This window comes from Coffea arabica, chromosome 1e (assembly GCF_036785885.1).
Source record: "Coffea arabica cultivar ET-39 chromosome 1e, Coffea Arabica ET-39 HiFi, whole genome shotgun sequence".
Taxonomy (NCBI): domain Eukaryota; kingdom Viridiplantae; phylum Streptophyta; class Magnoliopsida; order Gentianales; family Rubiaceae; genus Coffea; species Coffea arabica.
The window spans coordinates 24,284,493-24,298,061 of NC_092311.1; the positions used below are offsets into that span (position 1 = coordinate 24,284,493).

The 13,569-nt window shown below is 40.9% G+C and overlaps 2 protein-coding genes across 2 annotated transcripts; both read right to left on the reverse strand.

The window, feature by feature from the left end:
• Positions 1–3,079: 3,079 nt before the first annotated feature.
• On the reverse strand, positions 3,080–3,862 carry LOC140016420 (uncharacterized). The gene has a single exon (XM_072069935.1). The coding sequence runs from the start codon at positions 3,860–3,862 to the stop codon at positions 3,080–3,082; it is 783 nt and encodes a 260-aa protein (XP_071926036.1).
• Positions 3,863–6,267: 2,405 nt separating this feature from the next.
• Positions 6,268–8,802, reverse strand: LOC113692545 (uncharacterized). Its single transcript, XM_027210964.2, has one exon. The coding sequence runs from the start codon at positions 8,800–8,802 to the stop codon at positions 6,268–6,270; it is 2,535 nt and encodes an 844-aa protein (XP_027066765.2).
• Positions 8,803–13,569: the final 4,767 nt, after the last annotated feature.

Here is a 13,569-nt window from a genome sequence, read left to right on the forward strand (position 1 = left end):
TTCTTTTGGTCAGTGGGATGAATACCCGAGCCTGCCTTCGATTGGTCAATTGGTCAGTGGGATGAATACCCGAGCCTGCCTTCGATTGGTCAATTGGTCAGTGGGATCCATACCCGAGCCTGCCTTCCTTTGGTCAATTGGTCAGTGGGATCCATACCCGAGCCTGCCTTCCTTTTGGTCAGTGGGATGAATACCCGAGCCTACCTTCAATTGGTCAATTGGTTAGTGGGATCAATACCCGAGCCTGCCTTCCTTTTGGTCAGTGGGATGAATACCCGAGCCTGCCTTCGATTGGTCAATTGGTCAGTGGGATCCATACCTGAGTCTGCCTTCCTTTGGTCAATTGGTCAGTGGGATCCATACCCGAGCCTGCCTTCCTTTTGGTCAGTGGGATGAATACCCGAGCCTGCCTTCAAGTGGTCAGTGGGATGAATACCCGAGCCTACCTTCAATTGGTCAATTGGTCAGTGGGATCCATACCCGAGCCTGCCTTCCTTTTGGTCAGTGGGATGAATACCCCAGCCTGCCTTCAATTGGTCAGCGTTGTGCAAGACTTCTGTAGAATTTCGGAAGGAGAGACAAATGATTTCTTCTAAGAATTGCCCCAGTGTAATGCGATTGAACTATCGGACCTGCAAGAAAAGAAATAAGGATAGATAACACCGCCACCATTCGATCAACCCCTTCTTCAAAAGATGTGTAAACATGAGTATTTTGGACTTCTTTGTTGACGTAGTGAGTACTTCAACCCTGCCCTGCGAACCATATCAAACTTCCATAATTTCTCATACTTAACCCAACATATCATTTAATATCCGTTTACCTTCGATACATTATAGGGATTGCCATTGATAAAACGAGAAAGACTAATGGGACCATGAAACACATGAAAAATATTCTAATTGCATATAATGATGAAAATTCTAATAATATGAACACAACCATCCCCTTTTATTGAATGAAAATTCATTTCAAATAAATAAACTTATGCACTCAAATTCAAAAGCTTGTGTTTGATAGATCGAACATTTGAGTTCTCGAACTAAATGTCACTTTTGACCCTTTGGATATCAATCTTCGGAAGTTCAATGCTTGACAAATAGAACCACAATGTGAGGAGAAATTCCAATGAACTAAGTCACCAGCTTTTCAGATCCAAACTCACTCTTGTTTGCAAAACCCTTACCTCAGCGCCCTTTCGGGTTTTCACTAAGGTTGCCCCCACCCTTTTTATTTTATTCTTCCTTTTCTTTTTTTTCTTTTCTTTTCTTTTCTTCTTTTCCATCATTTCTTTTCCTTTTTCTTTTCTTCATTTTTTTTTAAGGTGCCCTTACGGGTTTTCACCTAACAAACAAATCTTGTCTACCGCCCGCACTAATTCAGAAATGCGTTTTGAAAAATAATGGCATCAGTATAACAATCCTTCCCTTGCAAAACAGGTGAAGGTGTTTTTTGACATCATATGCCATTTGATTAGAAATTATCCTAAGAAGGCAATATAGAGAACAGAAGCCAGGACTTTTAGTTTTTATAATAGGGTCTGGTGGGGTGCTTAGAAAAGGTTGAGGCTCGAAGGTGAATTTACGAATGTTTAGATTTCCTGAGATCGCATCTTCAAATTAACTCTACTAATAATTGCCCCAGTTTATTCTCAATTGAGATTTTCCTTTAATTTTCTTTATTTTGTTCCTCTGTCACTTCTACCCCTCTTTTTTTTGTTTTGTTTTTTGTTTTTTGTTTTTTGTTGTTTTTTTTTTTTTTGCTTTGCTTTGTCAACTCAAAATTTGCCTCAGTGTGGGGTTTGCGATTCTCAGGGGTTGCCAAACGAAATAATTTGCTCTAAAGGTTCAAAAAGGATAACTAGGGGTAGAATGTTTGATTGAAAAGGAAGAAGGCCTGACTTTTCATTCTATTCTTTACATCAACCTTAAAAGGAAAATTTCATTTATCATATGAAAAATTTCTTACACATATCCGAATTGATTGGTTGAGGGAACACTTGCCCATCCATTTCTGCGAGAATGAGCGCTCCTCCGGGCAAAACTTTCTGGACAATAAAAGGGCCTTGCCAATTTGGTGCAAATTTCACCTTAGCTTCCTCTTGTACTGGCAAAATGTATTTCAACACTTTATCTCCTTCTGTGAATATCCGTGGTCTGACCTTCTTATTGTAAGCACGGGCTACCCTTTTTTGATAGCATTGACCATGACAAATGGCGCTTAGTAGCTTTTCGTCGATTAAAGACAACTGCTCATGACGTTGTTTAACCCAATCAGCCTCATCTAGCTTGGCCTCCATTAAAATGTGCAATGAAGGGATTTCGACCTCAGCTGGCAATACTGCTTCCATCCCATACATGAGGTTGTAGGGAGTTGCCCCAGTAGAGGTCCGAATAGCAGTTCTATATGCCATTAATGCGTAAGGGAGCTTCTCGTGCCAATCACGGTGTCTTTCAATCATCTTACGGATTATCTTCTTCAAGTTCTTATTCGCGGCCTCAACAGCTCCATTCATCTGTGGTCTATAAATAGAGAAGTTCCGACGCCTGATTTTGAACTGTTCACACAATCCATCTATCATATCATTGTTGAGATTCTTGGCATTGTCAGTGATTAATGTCTCTGGTATTCCAAAACGACAAATGATGTGCTTCCTTAGAAAGTCCGCCACCACCTTTTTAGTCACATGCTTATAAGATTCAGCTTCGACCCATTTGGTGAAGTATTCAATTGCCACCAGAATAAACCGATGCCCATTTGAAGCGGGGGGGTCAATTGCTCCGATTACATCCATACCCCACATCGAACATGGCCAGGGAGCAGTCATACTGTGTAATTCTATAGGGGGAGTGTGCATAACATCTCCATGCAATTGACACTTGACGTATTTCCTAACGAAAACTACACAACCATGCTCCATAGTAAGCCAAAAATATCCGGTCCTCATGATCTTCTTTGCTAATAAATGGCCATTCATATGTGATCCACATACTCCACTATGTACTTCTTTCATCAGGTATTCTGCTTCCACACCTTAGAAGGCCCAAGTCTGACGTCCTTTTGTATACCACTTCTCCGTTTAGGAAAAATTTGGAAGACAATCTGCGCAAGAAGCTTTTAGCAGTTGTATCGGCCCCAGGGGGATAGGACCCTGTTTGAGAAATTCCTTGATATCGTTGTACCAGGGACGGCCATCAGAAGACTTTTCCACAACTAGGCAGTGAGCAGGTTTTTCTTGTAGATGAATCTGGATAGGTTCAATTATCAACTCATCTGGATGTTGAATCATTGAAGATAAAGTGGCCAATGCATCGGCAAAGACATTTCTGACACGGGGAATATGCCGAAACTCCAAACTCCTAAACTTATTTGCTAACTCCAGTAAGTTGCAATGATAAGGCAAGATCTTTGAATCCCGAGTGATCCACTCCTTGAGAGTCTGATGTACAAGTAAATCTGAATCGCTGAACACTAGTAAATCCTTAATCTCCATTTCTAACGCCATCTTTAACCCAAAAATGCACGCTTCATATTCAGCCATATTGTTAGTACAGAAAAATTGGAGTTTGGCCGAACCAGGGTAATGCTTTCCTTCAGGCGATACTAGAACAGCTCCAATACCGGCCGCGAAGGAATTTGACGCACCGTCAAAGAACAACCTCCACTCCGGGCATTGATCATTCATATCTTCTGCTATACCCACGAACAGGGTCTCCTCATCCAGAAAATAAGTGTGAAACGGTTGATAATCATCTTTCAGCGAATTTTCAGCCAAATGATCGGCCACAGCCTGGCCCTTGATTGCCTTCTGCGTAGTAAAAATAATGTCAAACTCTGAAAGAATCATCTGCCATTTTGCCATACGTCCTGTCGGCATAGGCTTTCCCAACAGATATTTCAAAGGGTTGGAGCCGGAAATCAGGTAAGTAGTATGGTTGAGCAAGTAATGCCTCAACTTTTGAGCGGCCTAAGCTAAAGCACAGCAACTCCTCTCAAGAAAAGAATAGTTGGCTTCATACGCAGTGAACTTCTTACTGAGGTAGTAGATGGCTTGCTCCCTCTTCCCCAATTCGTCGTGTTGTCCCAATACACACCCCATAACTTCGTCCAACACCGATAGATACATGATCAAAGGTCGCCCGGGTTTGGGTGGCACTAAAACTGGAAGGTGCAATAAATAGTCCTTGATCTTATCAAACGCCTGCTGGCATTCTCCACTCCAATGTAATGACATATTTTTCTTCAATAATTTGAACAAAGGCTCACACGTATGGGTCAACTGAGCGATGAACCTCCCGATAAAGTTAATCTTCCCTAAAAAACTCTTTACGTCCTTTTGTGTTCTTGGTACTAGCATTTCACGAATGGCTTTAATCTTTGTCGGATCTATCTCGATACCCTTCTTACTGACAATGAATCCCAATAACTTTCCGGCAGGGGCCCCGAATGCACACTTTGCAGGGTTTAGCTTCAGATCATATTTTCTCAATCTTTCAAATAACCTTTCCAAGTCAATCAAGTGATCCTCCGCTCTCTCGGATTTGATAATGATATCGTCCATATAAACCTCCATCTCCTTATGAATCATATCGTGGAACAGGGTGGTCATAGTCCTTTGATAAGTGGCACCGGTATTTTTCAATCCAAACGGCATTACTCGGTAGCAAAATGTCCCCTAGGGCGTGATAAAAGCAGTTTTCTCCCTGTCCTCCTCTGCCATTAAGATCTGGTGATATCCAGCGAAACAGTCAGCAAATGATTCAATCTCATGCCCTGCGGTATTGTCCAGAAGAATATGAATGTTCGGCAACGGAAAATCATCTTTCGGGCTGGCTTTATTAAGATCCCTATAATCGACACATACTCGCACTTCTCCACTTTTCTTTGGAACAGGTACAGGGTTTGAAAGCCAAATGGGATAATGAGACACCATAATAATTCTAGCATTGAGCTGCTTCTCGATTTGCTCCTTAATTTTGAGGCTCATGTCTGGCTTAAACTTGCGAGGTTTTTGTTTCACTGGTGGAAAATTTGGATCAGTCGGTAATCGGTGGACCACTATATCTGTTGAAATTCCAGGCATATCATCATAGGACCAGGCAAACACATCTTGAAACATGGTCAAAAACTCGATCATTTCTCTTCTCTGTTTCTTATTCAAATGAATGCTAATTTTTATCTCCTTAACCTCAGTCTCAGTGCCAATATTAACAACTTCTGTTTCTTCTAAGTTCGGTTTGGATTTCTCCTCATATTGTTCAAGATCCTTTAATAAAGACTCAGATTCTTCCTCGTTATCGCTCTCGTCTTGAGTTTCGGATTCCAAAATTTCAAAGTCGTGAGGGATATCGAGATCACAATCATCAAATTCCAGAATAGTGATATCCAAAGGGTCAATGTGTTTTATTTTTGACCATCTGAAAAAGAATAAAATAAATACAGTAGTAAGTAAGTTAAAATAATTTGGACAATAAACACTGTGCATTTCATTGAAATTCAAAGTAAAGGATAACATCATGACATGCTACTTAACAAGAAATTTAACGCAAGACTTGCATTGGAAAACATTTGATTAAAAACTATTTACAAACTTGAAAGACAAAAGATAAGTAGTATGAACGATTTGTCTCATGTCGACCAAAGGCAATCCCCTAATTTACCAAAATTCCCTGCAGGAGGGAAGGAGATCACTGGTCCAGTTCTTCATTGCTTCAATAGGCACCTCTGGAAATCCTGGGTCCTCCAACGGCTCCCCTTCAGAAATAACCCCCACAAATAGCTCAGATAATCCAACCTCCACTTCCTCGATCGGGTCTACTTCAGATCTAATCACCTCTGATGGGTAAGGAAAAGTACAGTACAATGGTAGGATATTCATGATAAGCTGCCTCCCTTCCTTCTCTGCCCTCCTACGATTCATCATTTCTTTCTTATCCTTGGCAGTAGGTTGAAACCCTAATCCGAAGGTATCCTTCTTTCTTTGAAGTTCTATTGGCTCCAAGACCCCTTGTAGGTGACGCCCAAGGACCTTGCCTATTTCATAACCTCCTCGAATCAGCTCTTTGGCCATCATAACGTTGGCTTTAGGTAAATTCATTTCTACTGCCGCCTTGTCCTTGGATGTCCTACCCACCGAAACAATGTCAGCTACATGGTGAGGGGAAACCAGAGCTTTTCTATCGCCATCATCTTCCAATGCAGGATTAACGATCATAGTGCAATCTTCCTCAGCAAATATCGTAATCAACTGGCCATTCACCACAAATCTCAACATTTGATGGAGTGAAGAAGGTATAGCGCCTGAAGTATGAATCCAAGGCCGTCCGAGAAGAACATTATAAACACTCGAGAAGTCCATGACTTGGCACATAACTTGAAATGGGCAGGTCCGATTTCCAGCACTAAATCCACTTCCCCCATTGATTCCCTTTTTGCGCTATCAAATCCTCTCACCACAATGGCAGATGGCCGAAGTTTAGCTTCCTGAAATCCCAACTTAACCAAAGTGTTCCAAGGACAGATATTAAGAGCAGATCCATTGTCTATCAAGACCCTTGGCAATAACTTCCCATTACAACGGACTGAGATATACAATGTTTTATTGTGTCCAATCCCATCCGAAGTCAAATCTTCATCAGAAAAAGAAATTTGATTTGAAGCCAAAACATGTTCGACTACATGAGTGAATTTATCCACAGGAATATTCTTATGCACTTGAGCCTCAGTTAGGACCTTGAGTAAAGCTTCTCGATGAAGTTCCGAGGTTAGAAGCAAATTCAATATAGAAACTTGAGCGGGCATCTTGTCCAATTGCTCGGCCACCTTATACTCGCTTTTCTTCAGTATCTTAAGGAAATTGAAGGCCTCTTCATCAATCACAGTTGGTTTTGTCGGAACAGCATTTTCTTTCGCTTTTGAGGGCTCATCAACTGCGGGTTCCCCTATGATTCTTCCAAATCTAGTAATAGCGTCCACTTCCTTTCTGGGCACCTTTTCTCCTCCAATTAATAGCGTGGGCTCGCTATAATTCCACGGGACCTCTTGTAGATTAAGAATAGGAGGTTGCTCAGGCAATTCAAGTACCACCAGCTCCGAAGGCTCACATTCGAAAGGCACCATTTCCAGAATAAACGGACCCGTATTTTTCTTGATTTCAGGAGCTTCTTCCTCCAATATGAACGGTTCTTCAATGACCCTTACTGTCTCAGCTTCATCTATAATAAATTGTGTAGGTTCCTCAATCTCTTCATCAATAGTAATAACTCCCACGGTGTCCTTGTGTGTAGGAAGAGGATTTTTGCTAACATTTGGACCTTGTTCCTCCCTCCTCCTCAGGACTATGTCTCCGGACTCAATCATGTCTTGAATTTTATGCTTAAGCGCCCAGCAATTGGTAGTTGAATGTCCAGGGGCTCCCGAATGATAAGCACAAAATGACTGAGGATCATAACCAATGGGAAATCCTTTGGAATAGGTCTTAGGGGGCACCGTACCAATCTTCCCAGCAGCTTTCAATTGCTCATATAACTGGTCAACAGGCCGACCTAGATTGGTAAAGGTTCGGTATGGGGTTGGATTTTGGGTGTCACTGGCTTGTTGGTATTGGTGATTTGGGTTAGGGGGCGGCATGGGTCTTGGATTGAAAGGAGGGCGCGGTCTAATTTGGAAGTTTGGTGGGGAAATGTGAAATGGCGTTGACGGTGTGTTTGGGTAATTTGGTCGAGGACGGGGGTGGTTGATTGTGGTATTGTAGACAGGTCGAGGGCGTGGTTGGTATAGGTAACGAGGTGAGTAGACGAGATTTCGTTGGTATGTAGGCCGGGAAGAAGAACCTTGGTTCCAAACAAAGGAAGCTTCCTCGTCTTTCTTCTTAAACTGGGACTTCTTATTACTGCTACTCTGACTCTGCATGGCTTCCAACTGTGACTTTAAAGCTAAAACATTAACAATTTTTCCTACCCTCATAAACTCATCATACTCTTCCAATTTGTTGACAATCTCAGCAAAGGAACACCCAGTCATTCGAAAAATCTCCTCAAAGTAGGACGGGTCATGAGCTTTGATAAACGTGCGGACAATCTTATTTTCAGACATGGGGGGCTCCACCTTGGCGGCCATTTTCCTCCATCTTTTCGCATACGTCTTATGGTCCTCCGATGGTTTCCTCTTGGTCGCCTCCAATGTGGTTCTCGTCGGAGCAAGTTCGCAATTGTATTCATACTGCCTTACAAAAGCGGTTGACAAATCCATCCAAGACCTCATATCCTCAGGCTTCAAATTTGAATACCAATCCAACGCGTCGCCTTCTAGACTCTTGGGAAATAAATGCACAGGTAGATTCTCATCATCTATCGGCTTTCCAAGTTTGTTTGCAAACATCCGAAGGTGTGTTTTGGGATTGCTAGTTCCGTCGTACTTGGTAAATTTGGACACTTTAAAACCCATTGGCAATTGCATATCCGGAAATAGGCACAGCTCGTTGTAGTCCAGACTTCCTTGTTTGCTCAGACCTTGGCTTTTCCTTATGAACTCCTCAAACTGATCCAATCTCTTTAGCAAATTCTTATCCATCAGCGCGGATGACTCCCCAGCTTCAGCTTTCCCTTGAGCGACGGTATCTAAGGTGAATGGCTCAGCGGTGGAGTAATAATGTGGTCCCTGAGGTTCAAATGGCATGCTCATAGTGATTGACGGATAATTCTGGGGAATTTGGGCATGAGAAGGGTTAATTTGGATGTTAGGTGCATAAGTAGGTGGTGGGCCATGAGTGGGATAGGTAAAGGCTTCTTCAGGTGGATACATAACTTGTGAAGTAACAGAGGTTTGTGTGACGCCCCAAAAAGTATGAGTGTGAGAACCCGGAAATTTTCTAATTTTCTAGGGTTTATTTTTTTTTAATCGCCCGCTTTTTCTACATTTTCTTTATTAGAAAAATTCCCCAGATAAAGTTGATGAGCAAAGATAGTTTTAAAATGATTTTTCTAGTATCGGTTAGTTTTTGAGAAATTAAGAGCGTATTTTGAACGTGGGACCCGCAAGTGCGGTAAATGCATTATATTTTTGACAACTTGTTAGAATTTTGTATTAAGTGATATTATTTTACAAAGTGTTAAGATATTTGTATTGGAGAGACAAAAAGATAAGTTTTAAACCTAAAGGTGACAAGTGTCACCATTTGATTGGGCTTACCTTAAGACCTTTCTTACCATTGACTTAAATAACCAAAAATGACCCAAAATATCTTCATTTCTAAGCTTCATATGGCCGACCACCTTCAAGCAATAAGGGAAGAAAAGCTCTCCAATTTCTTTGCTCCAAGCTTGCTTAATCTTCACTTTTAACCGTTTAATTTTAGTTTTACTCCATAAAACCTCTTCACTTAGTGTTTGTGAGTTGTTTGGTGGAGTTGTTTGGAAAGTTAAGGTGACCAATAGCTCTCTCTCTCTCTTGTGTTCAAGGTAAGTTGTGAAGAACCACCCTCCTCCCTTAATTGATGCTTAAATCATGCTTAGAGGTTGTATGAGATGCAATTTTATGGATTAAATCTTGAGTTTTGGTTGAATGATGAAGTTTTATTATTTTTGGGGATTTTTCTGTTTTAATATAAGCATGATTGTGTGGCCATCTATGATGATTGGAAATGGTCTATAATTGTGACGACCCCACTTCTCCCAAGGGCGAACCCAAGGGTATCGGCGGGCCGCCTGCCTAGCTCGCGCCAGGACTCAAAACTTAAAGCAATAAAACTAGATAAATCGAAAGAGCACTATATACAATATATATACAATCCCAAAAGTTACATTTACATCCTCAAAAGTCTCGAGTCAAACCACTCTAATACACTATAACCACAACCAGCAGAAGATAGACCCTAAGAAGGGTCCTTATACAAACCACCAAAACTAAAACAAACATCCTAACTGTTTAACTAATACAAGCCAATCTATCTATACTAGTGTACGAGCCAAAAGTCCCCGCGTCGGCCCCTGCTAAGGAAAACAAAAGGAAAGGGGTAAGCTATATGCTTAGTAAGTAAACAGGGGCGAAAGCATAAATTCACGTAGCAACAATTACACAATAAGAGTAAAGCAAAAGCAGAAAAGAACAACATCATATAATAAGGATACGGGTGGCTCCAAAGCCAATTCATGTGCCATGTATGATCTCCTGCCGACACTCCGTCGACCGCAAATAATAGTCAGTAGAACTTCACTTATACACCCACCGATACCTTATCACCCTCACTGGCCAGTCACCTCACAAACTTGCCCGGGCGAACGAAATCACAAACTTGAGCTTGAGTCACAAGCTCGGGTCACAAACTTGGTCACCTTCTCGGTGAACCGGATTCACAAAATTGGTTCATAACATGAACCTACAAACTTGGTGACCTCAGACTAAGTTGGACTGACTTCGACCAAGCCCTAACCGGCTCGAATAGTCCAAACAGGTCTTAGATCGGGCCCACGAACTCACAAACTTTGCAAACTTCACAAACTTTACTCGAAAGTCGCCCCGAGCCACAAGCTCAAGGGTTTTGGTTCCAAAAGGTTCATATACATATGCCAAGTACAATTATACATTCAAATTAGGGTTTAGGTCGAGTGCGATAAAGTACACCCTCGCCTAAGTACCCTTTTCACATATCTCAAACACATAGCAAAGAAAACACACCAAACTGGCCTGAATACTTACTCAAAACGGAAATAGCAAAAGTACGAAGTCGGATCGAAACGAACAGCTAGTAGTGGACCCCACCAGATCCGCCCAGCTCACCACCGTCTGAAATAGGAGATTGTGTCACATAATATCGTAAACGGCTACTATCGTGCCTCAAACAAACAAAACGGCAAAAACGGCACGCGCGCACGTACATATGACGGACGGAAACGGAAACGGCCGTTAGCGGAAACGGCAGATTTGACACTCGTTTCTAGTTTACTCATAAGTTGAGCTACGAATATCAGATTAAGGCGTATGAGATGCCATATCGAAGCTTAAAGGATGAAAAACAATTGTTATGAAGACATCCAGAACTGAAACTGGAGGCTTCAGCCCCAAATGAACCAAACACAATCACATACGAAATCTGGCCAATGCACAAATGGTCAGTTTTGAGTGCAAACTGTTTTCTATGCTACACATGGGCAAAAGAGATGAAAATTGGCAGTTAGATAGTTCATTCCAGATGGAACAACTTTCATGAAGGTCGGCAATCCAAATTCGGAACGGAAGTTGGTCATCAGGACCAAAACAGATCTGACCAGAAAATGGTCATTTTCACGGGCAGGCCTTATTTGCTCGGCTAAATCTCAGGTTTTATAAATCCGATTCATGAAATTCCAAGGGCGTTAGAAAGCTCTGATATAGGGCTATAAGTTTGGTGTTTTGGTCACAAGCCCAAACAGCTTGTAACCTAGTCAAACGTGAAGCCAAAGTTCCAGTCGTAAACTGTCCGGATATAAGAACAGAACAGAATTTGACGGTCAAAACAGGTCTGAGTATTTCGTTTATAACTAAGGTTATACCACTCCGTTAATCCTGAAAATTTACAGGGATATCCAGGACTTAAGGGGCTACAACAATGTAGAAGGCCTCTCAATCCAAATCCTAGCACAACTAAGTCAAAATGCAGAAAACCAACCCAGAACCGTAATTGCAGGTTCCCAAATCACACAAAACTGTAATCAGTCCAAGTCAGTCTATATAGGTCCAAAAGCATTGATTCCAAAGGCATATGAAAGCTAAGACATCAAGCTACATTTCATCAGAAGACACCAACAACAAAATCCAAACCAATTCCAGTAAAAACAGACAATTACTATCGCAGTTCGGACATTCTGTTCACCAAAAACAGCAACAGTAAAAACGGCATAACTCACTCTATACTACTCCAAATGCCCTGAAATTTTGCAGGCACTTCAACCTCATCAATACCTACAACTTTCATGTTTTGAGCAATGTCCAATTCGGCCTCTATCTATGACCTAAAATTTCGGACAGAATGTTCAACCAAGAACCCTAATTTTCCAGAAATTCTTCCAAATCCAAAATTGATTGCATTTATCAACAATTCACACCTACTAGAGTCATTTTAAACCATTACCATTCATCATACAAGGCCACAACATCCCATTCATATTAAACCAGCAAATTCATCATAAAATGGAAAACTTCACCAAAACTCTTCAAATCAAGAAATAAATCATATATTCCATCACTCAAGCTACTTCTAAACCAAACATAAGCATCATTAGATGTAGTAGGGTGTTCAAGCATCACTTACCAATAAATCAAGAGAGATAGGGATTGTGGACACCTTAGCTCTTCAAATCAACTTCACTAATACACTTATTAGCACTAGAAGAAAGGTTTTTATGGAGTGAAATCTAGTCTAAGCTCTTGTTTGTGGAAGATTGAGTGAGATGGAAGCTTGAAATTTGCTGAACTTTCTTCCTTCTTGCAAGAGAGAGGGCCGGCCAACACAAGGTAAGAAAATGGTGAATTTTGTGAATTTTTGGAGATATTAACTAATTTTGGTCAAAAGTCAAAAATGTGAATAGTAAACCATAAAGTCCAACCAATCATATTGTGACACTTGTCACACTCATTAATGCATTCTTATCTTTCTTTTTCCCTCTCACATCAATCACTTCACACATTCAACTTATCTCTTAACACCCGATAAATTTTTCACAGTATCCGAAATTTAATCTTATTGGCCGAATTTTCCCGAACTTTTCGCACTAGTGGGTCCCACGTCCGAAATCCGTTCTTATTTTTTCAAAATCTAACCGATACTAGAAAAATCATCTAAAAACTATATTTACTCATAAAAATTATCTGGGGAACTTTTCTAATAAGAAAATGTGGAAAAGCGGCGATAAAAAAAAACTCCACTGAAACTTTCTAATATTGCAACACTAGAGGTTTGCTAATCATTCAAACTTACTAACCTATGTCAAGGCACACACTAGATTACCGAATATAAATTATAGCGTGAACCGTATAATCATAATACGTAAACTAGGATTTTCCAACTTAACCGAATTAGGGTTTCCTTCCTAGCCATAAAACCCTATTTTTTCCAAACCAAATATCAAATAACCCTACTATCGACTTACGATCGGACTGGGGCCTCACAATAATGACTTAAGGAGGTGGGAAAAGTGATTAATTGCAACCAATTTCTGTTTTGGAAGAAAATTGAAAAACCTAGGGTTCTTAAGGGAGCATTCTGTCCGAATTTTTAGGTCCTATATAGAGGCCGAATTGGCCTTAGCTCAAAACATAAAAGTTGTAGGGAATGACATTTTAATGGTGCCTACAAAATTTCAGGTCAATCGGAATAGTGTAGAATGAGATAAGTCGAAATTACTATTGCTGTTCTGGTTTTACCCGAAATTGAGAACTGCGCCTGTAATTGGTTTTTTTGGCTGGAATTGCTTCCGAATTGGTTGTTGAGGCCTTCTGATGAAATTTATCCCTGTTTCTTATCTTTCATCTGGTTTTGGAATTTCTGGATTTGGACTTGGAGAGCCTGAGTTATGATGTTTCCGCTAGAATGCG

Bases quoted from the DNA above. Each gene is read 5' to 3' on its own strand.
- LOC113692545 (XM_027210964.2), bottom strand. From the start codon at position 8,802: ATGTATCCACCTGAAGAAGCCTTTACCTATCCCACTCATGGCCCACCA.
- LOC140016420 (XM_072069935.1), bottom strand. From the start codon at position 3,862: ATGGCAAAATGGCAGATGATTCTTTCAGAGTTTGACATTATTTTTACT.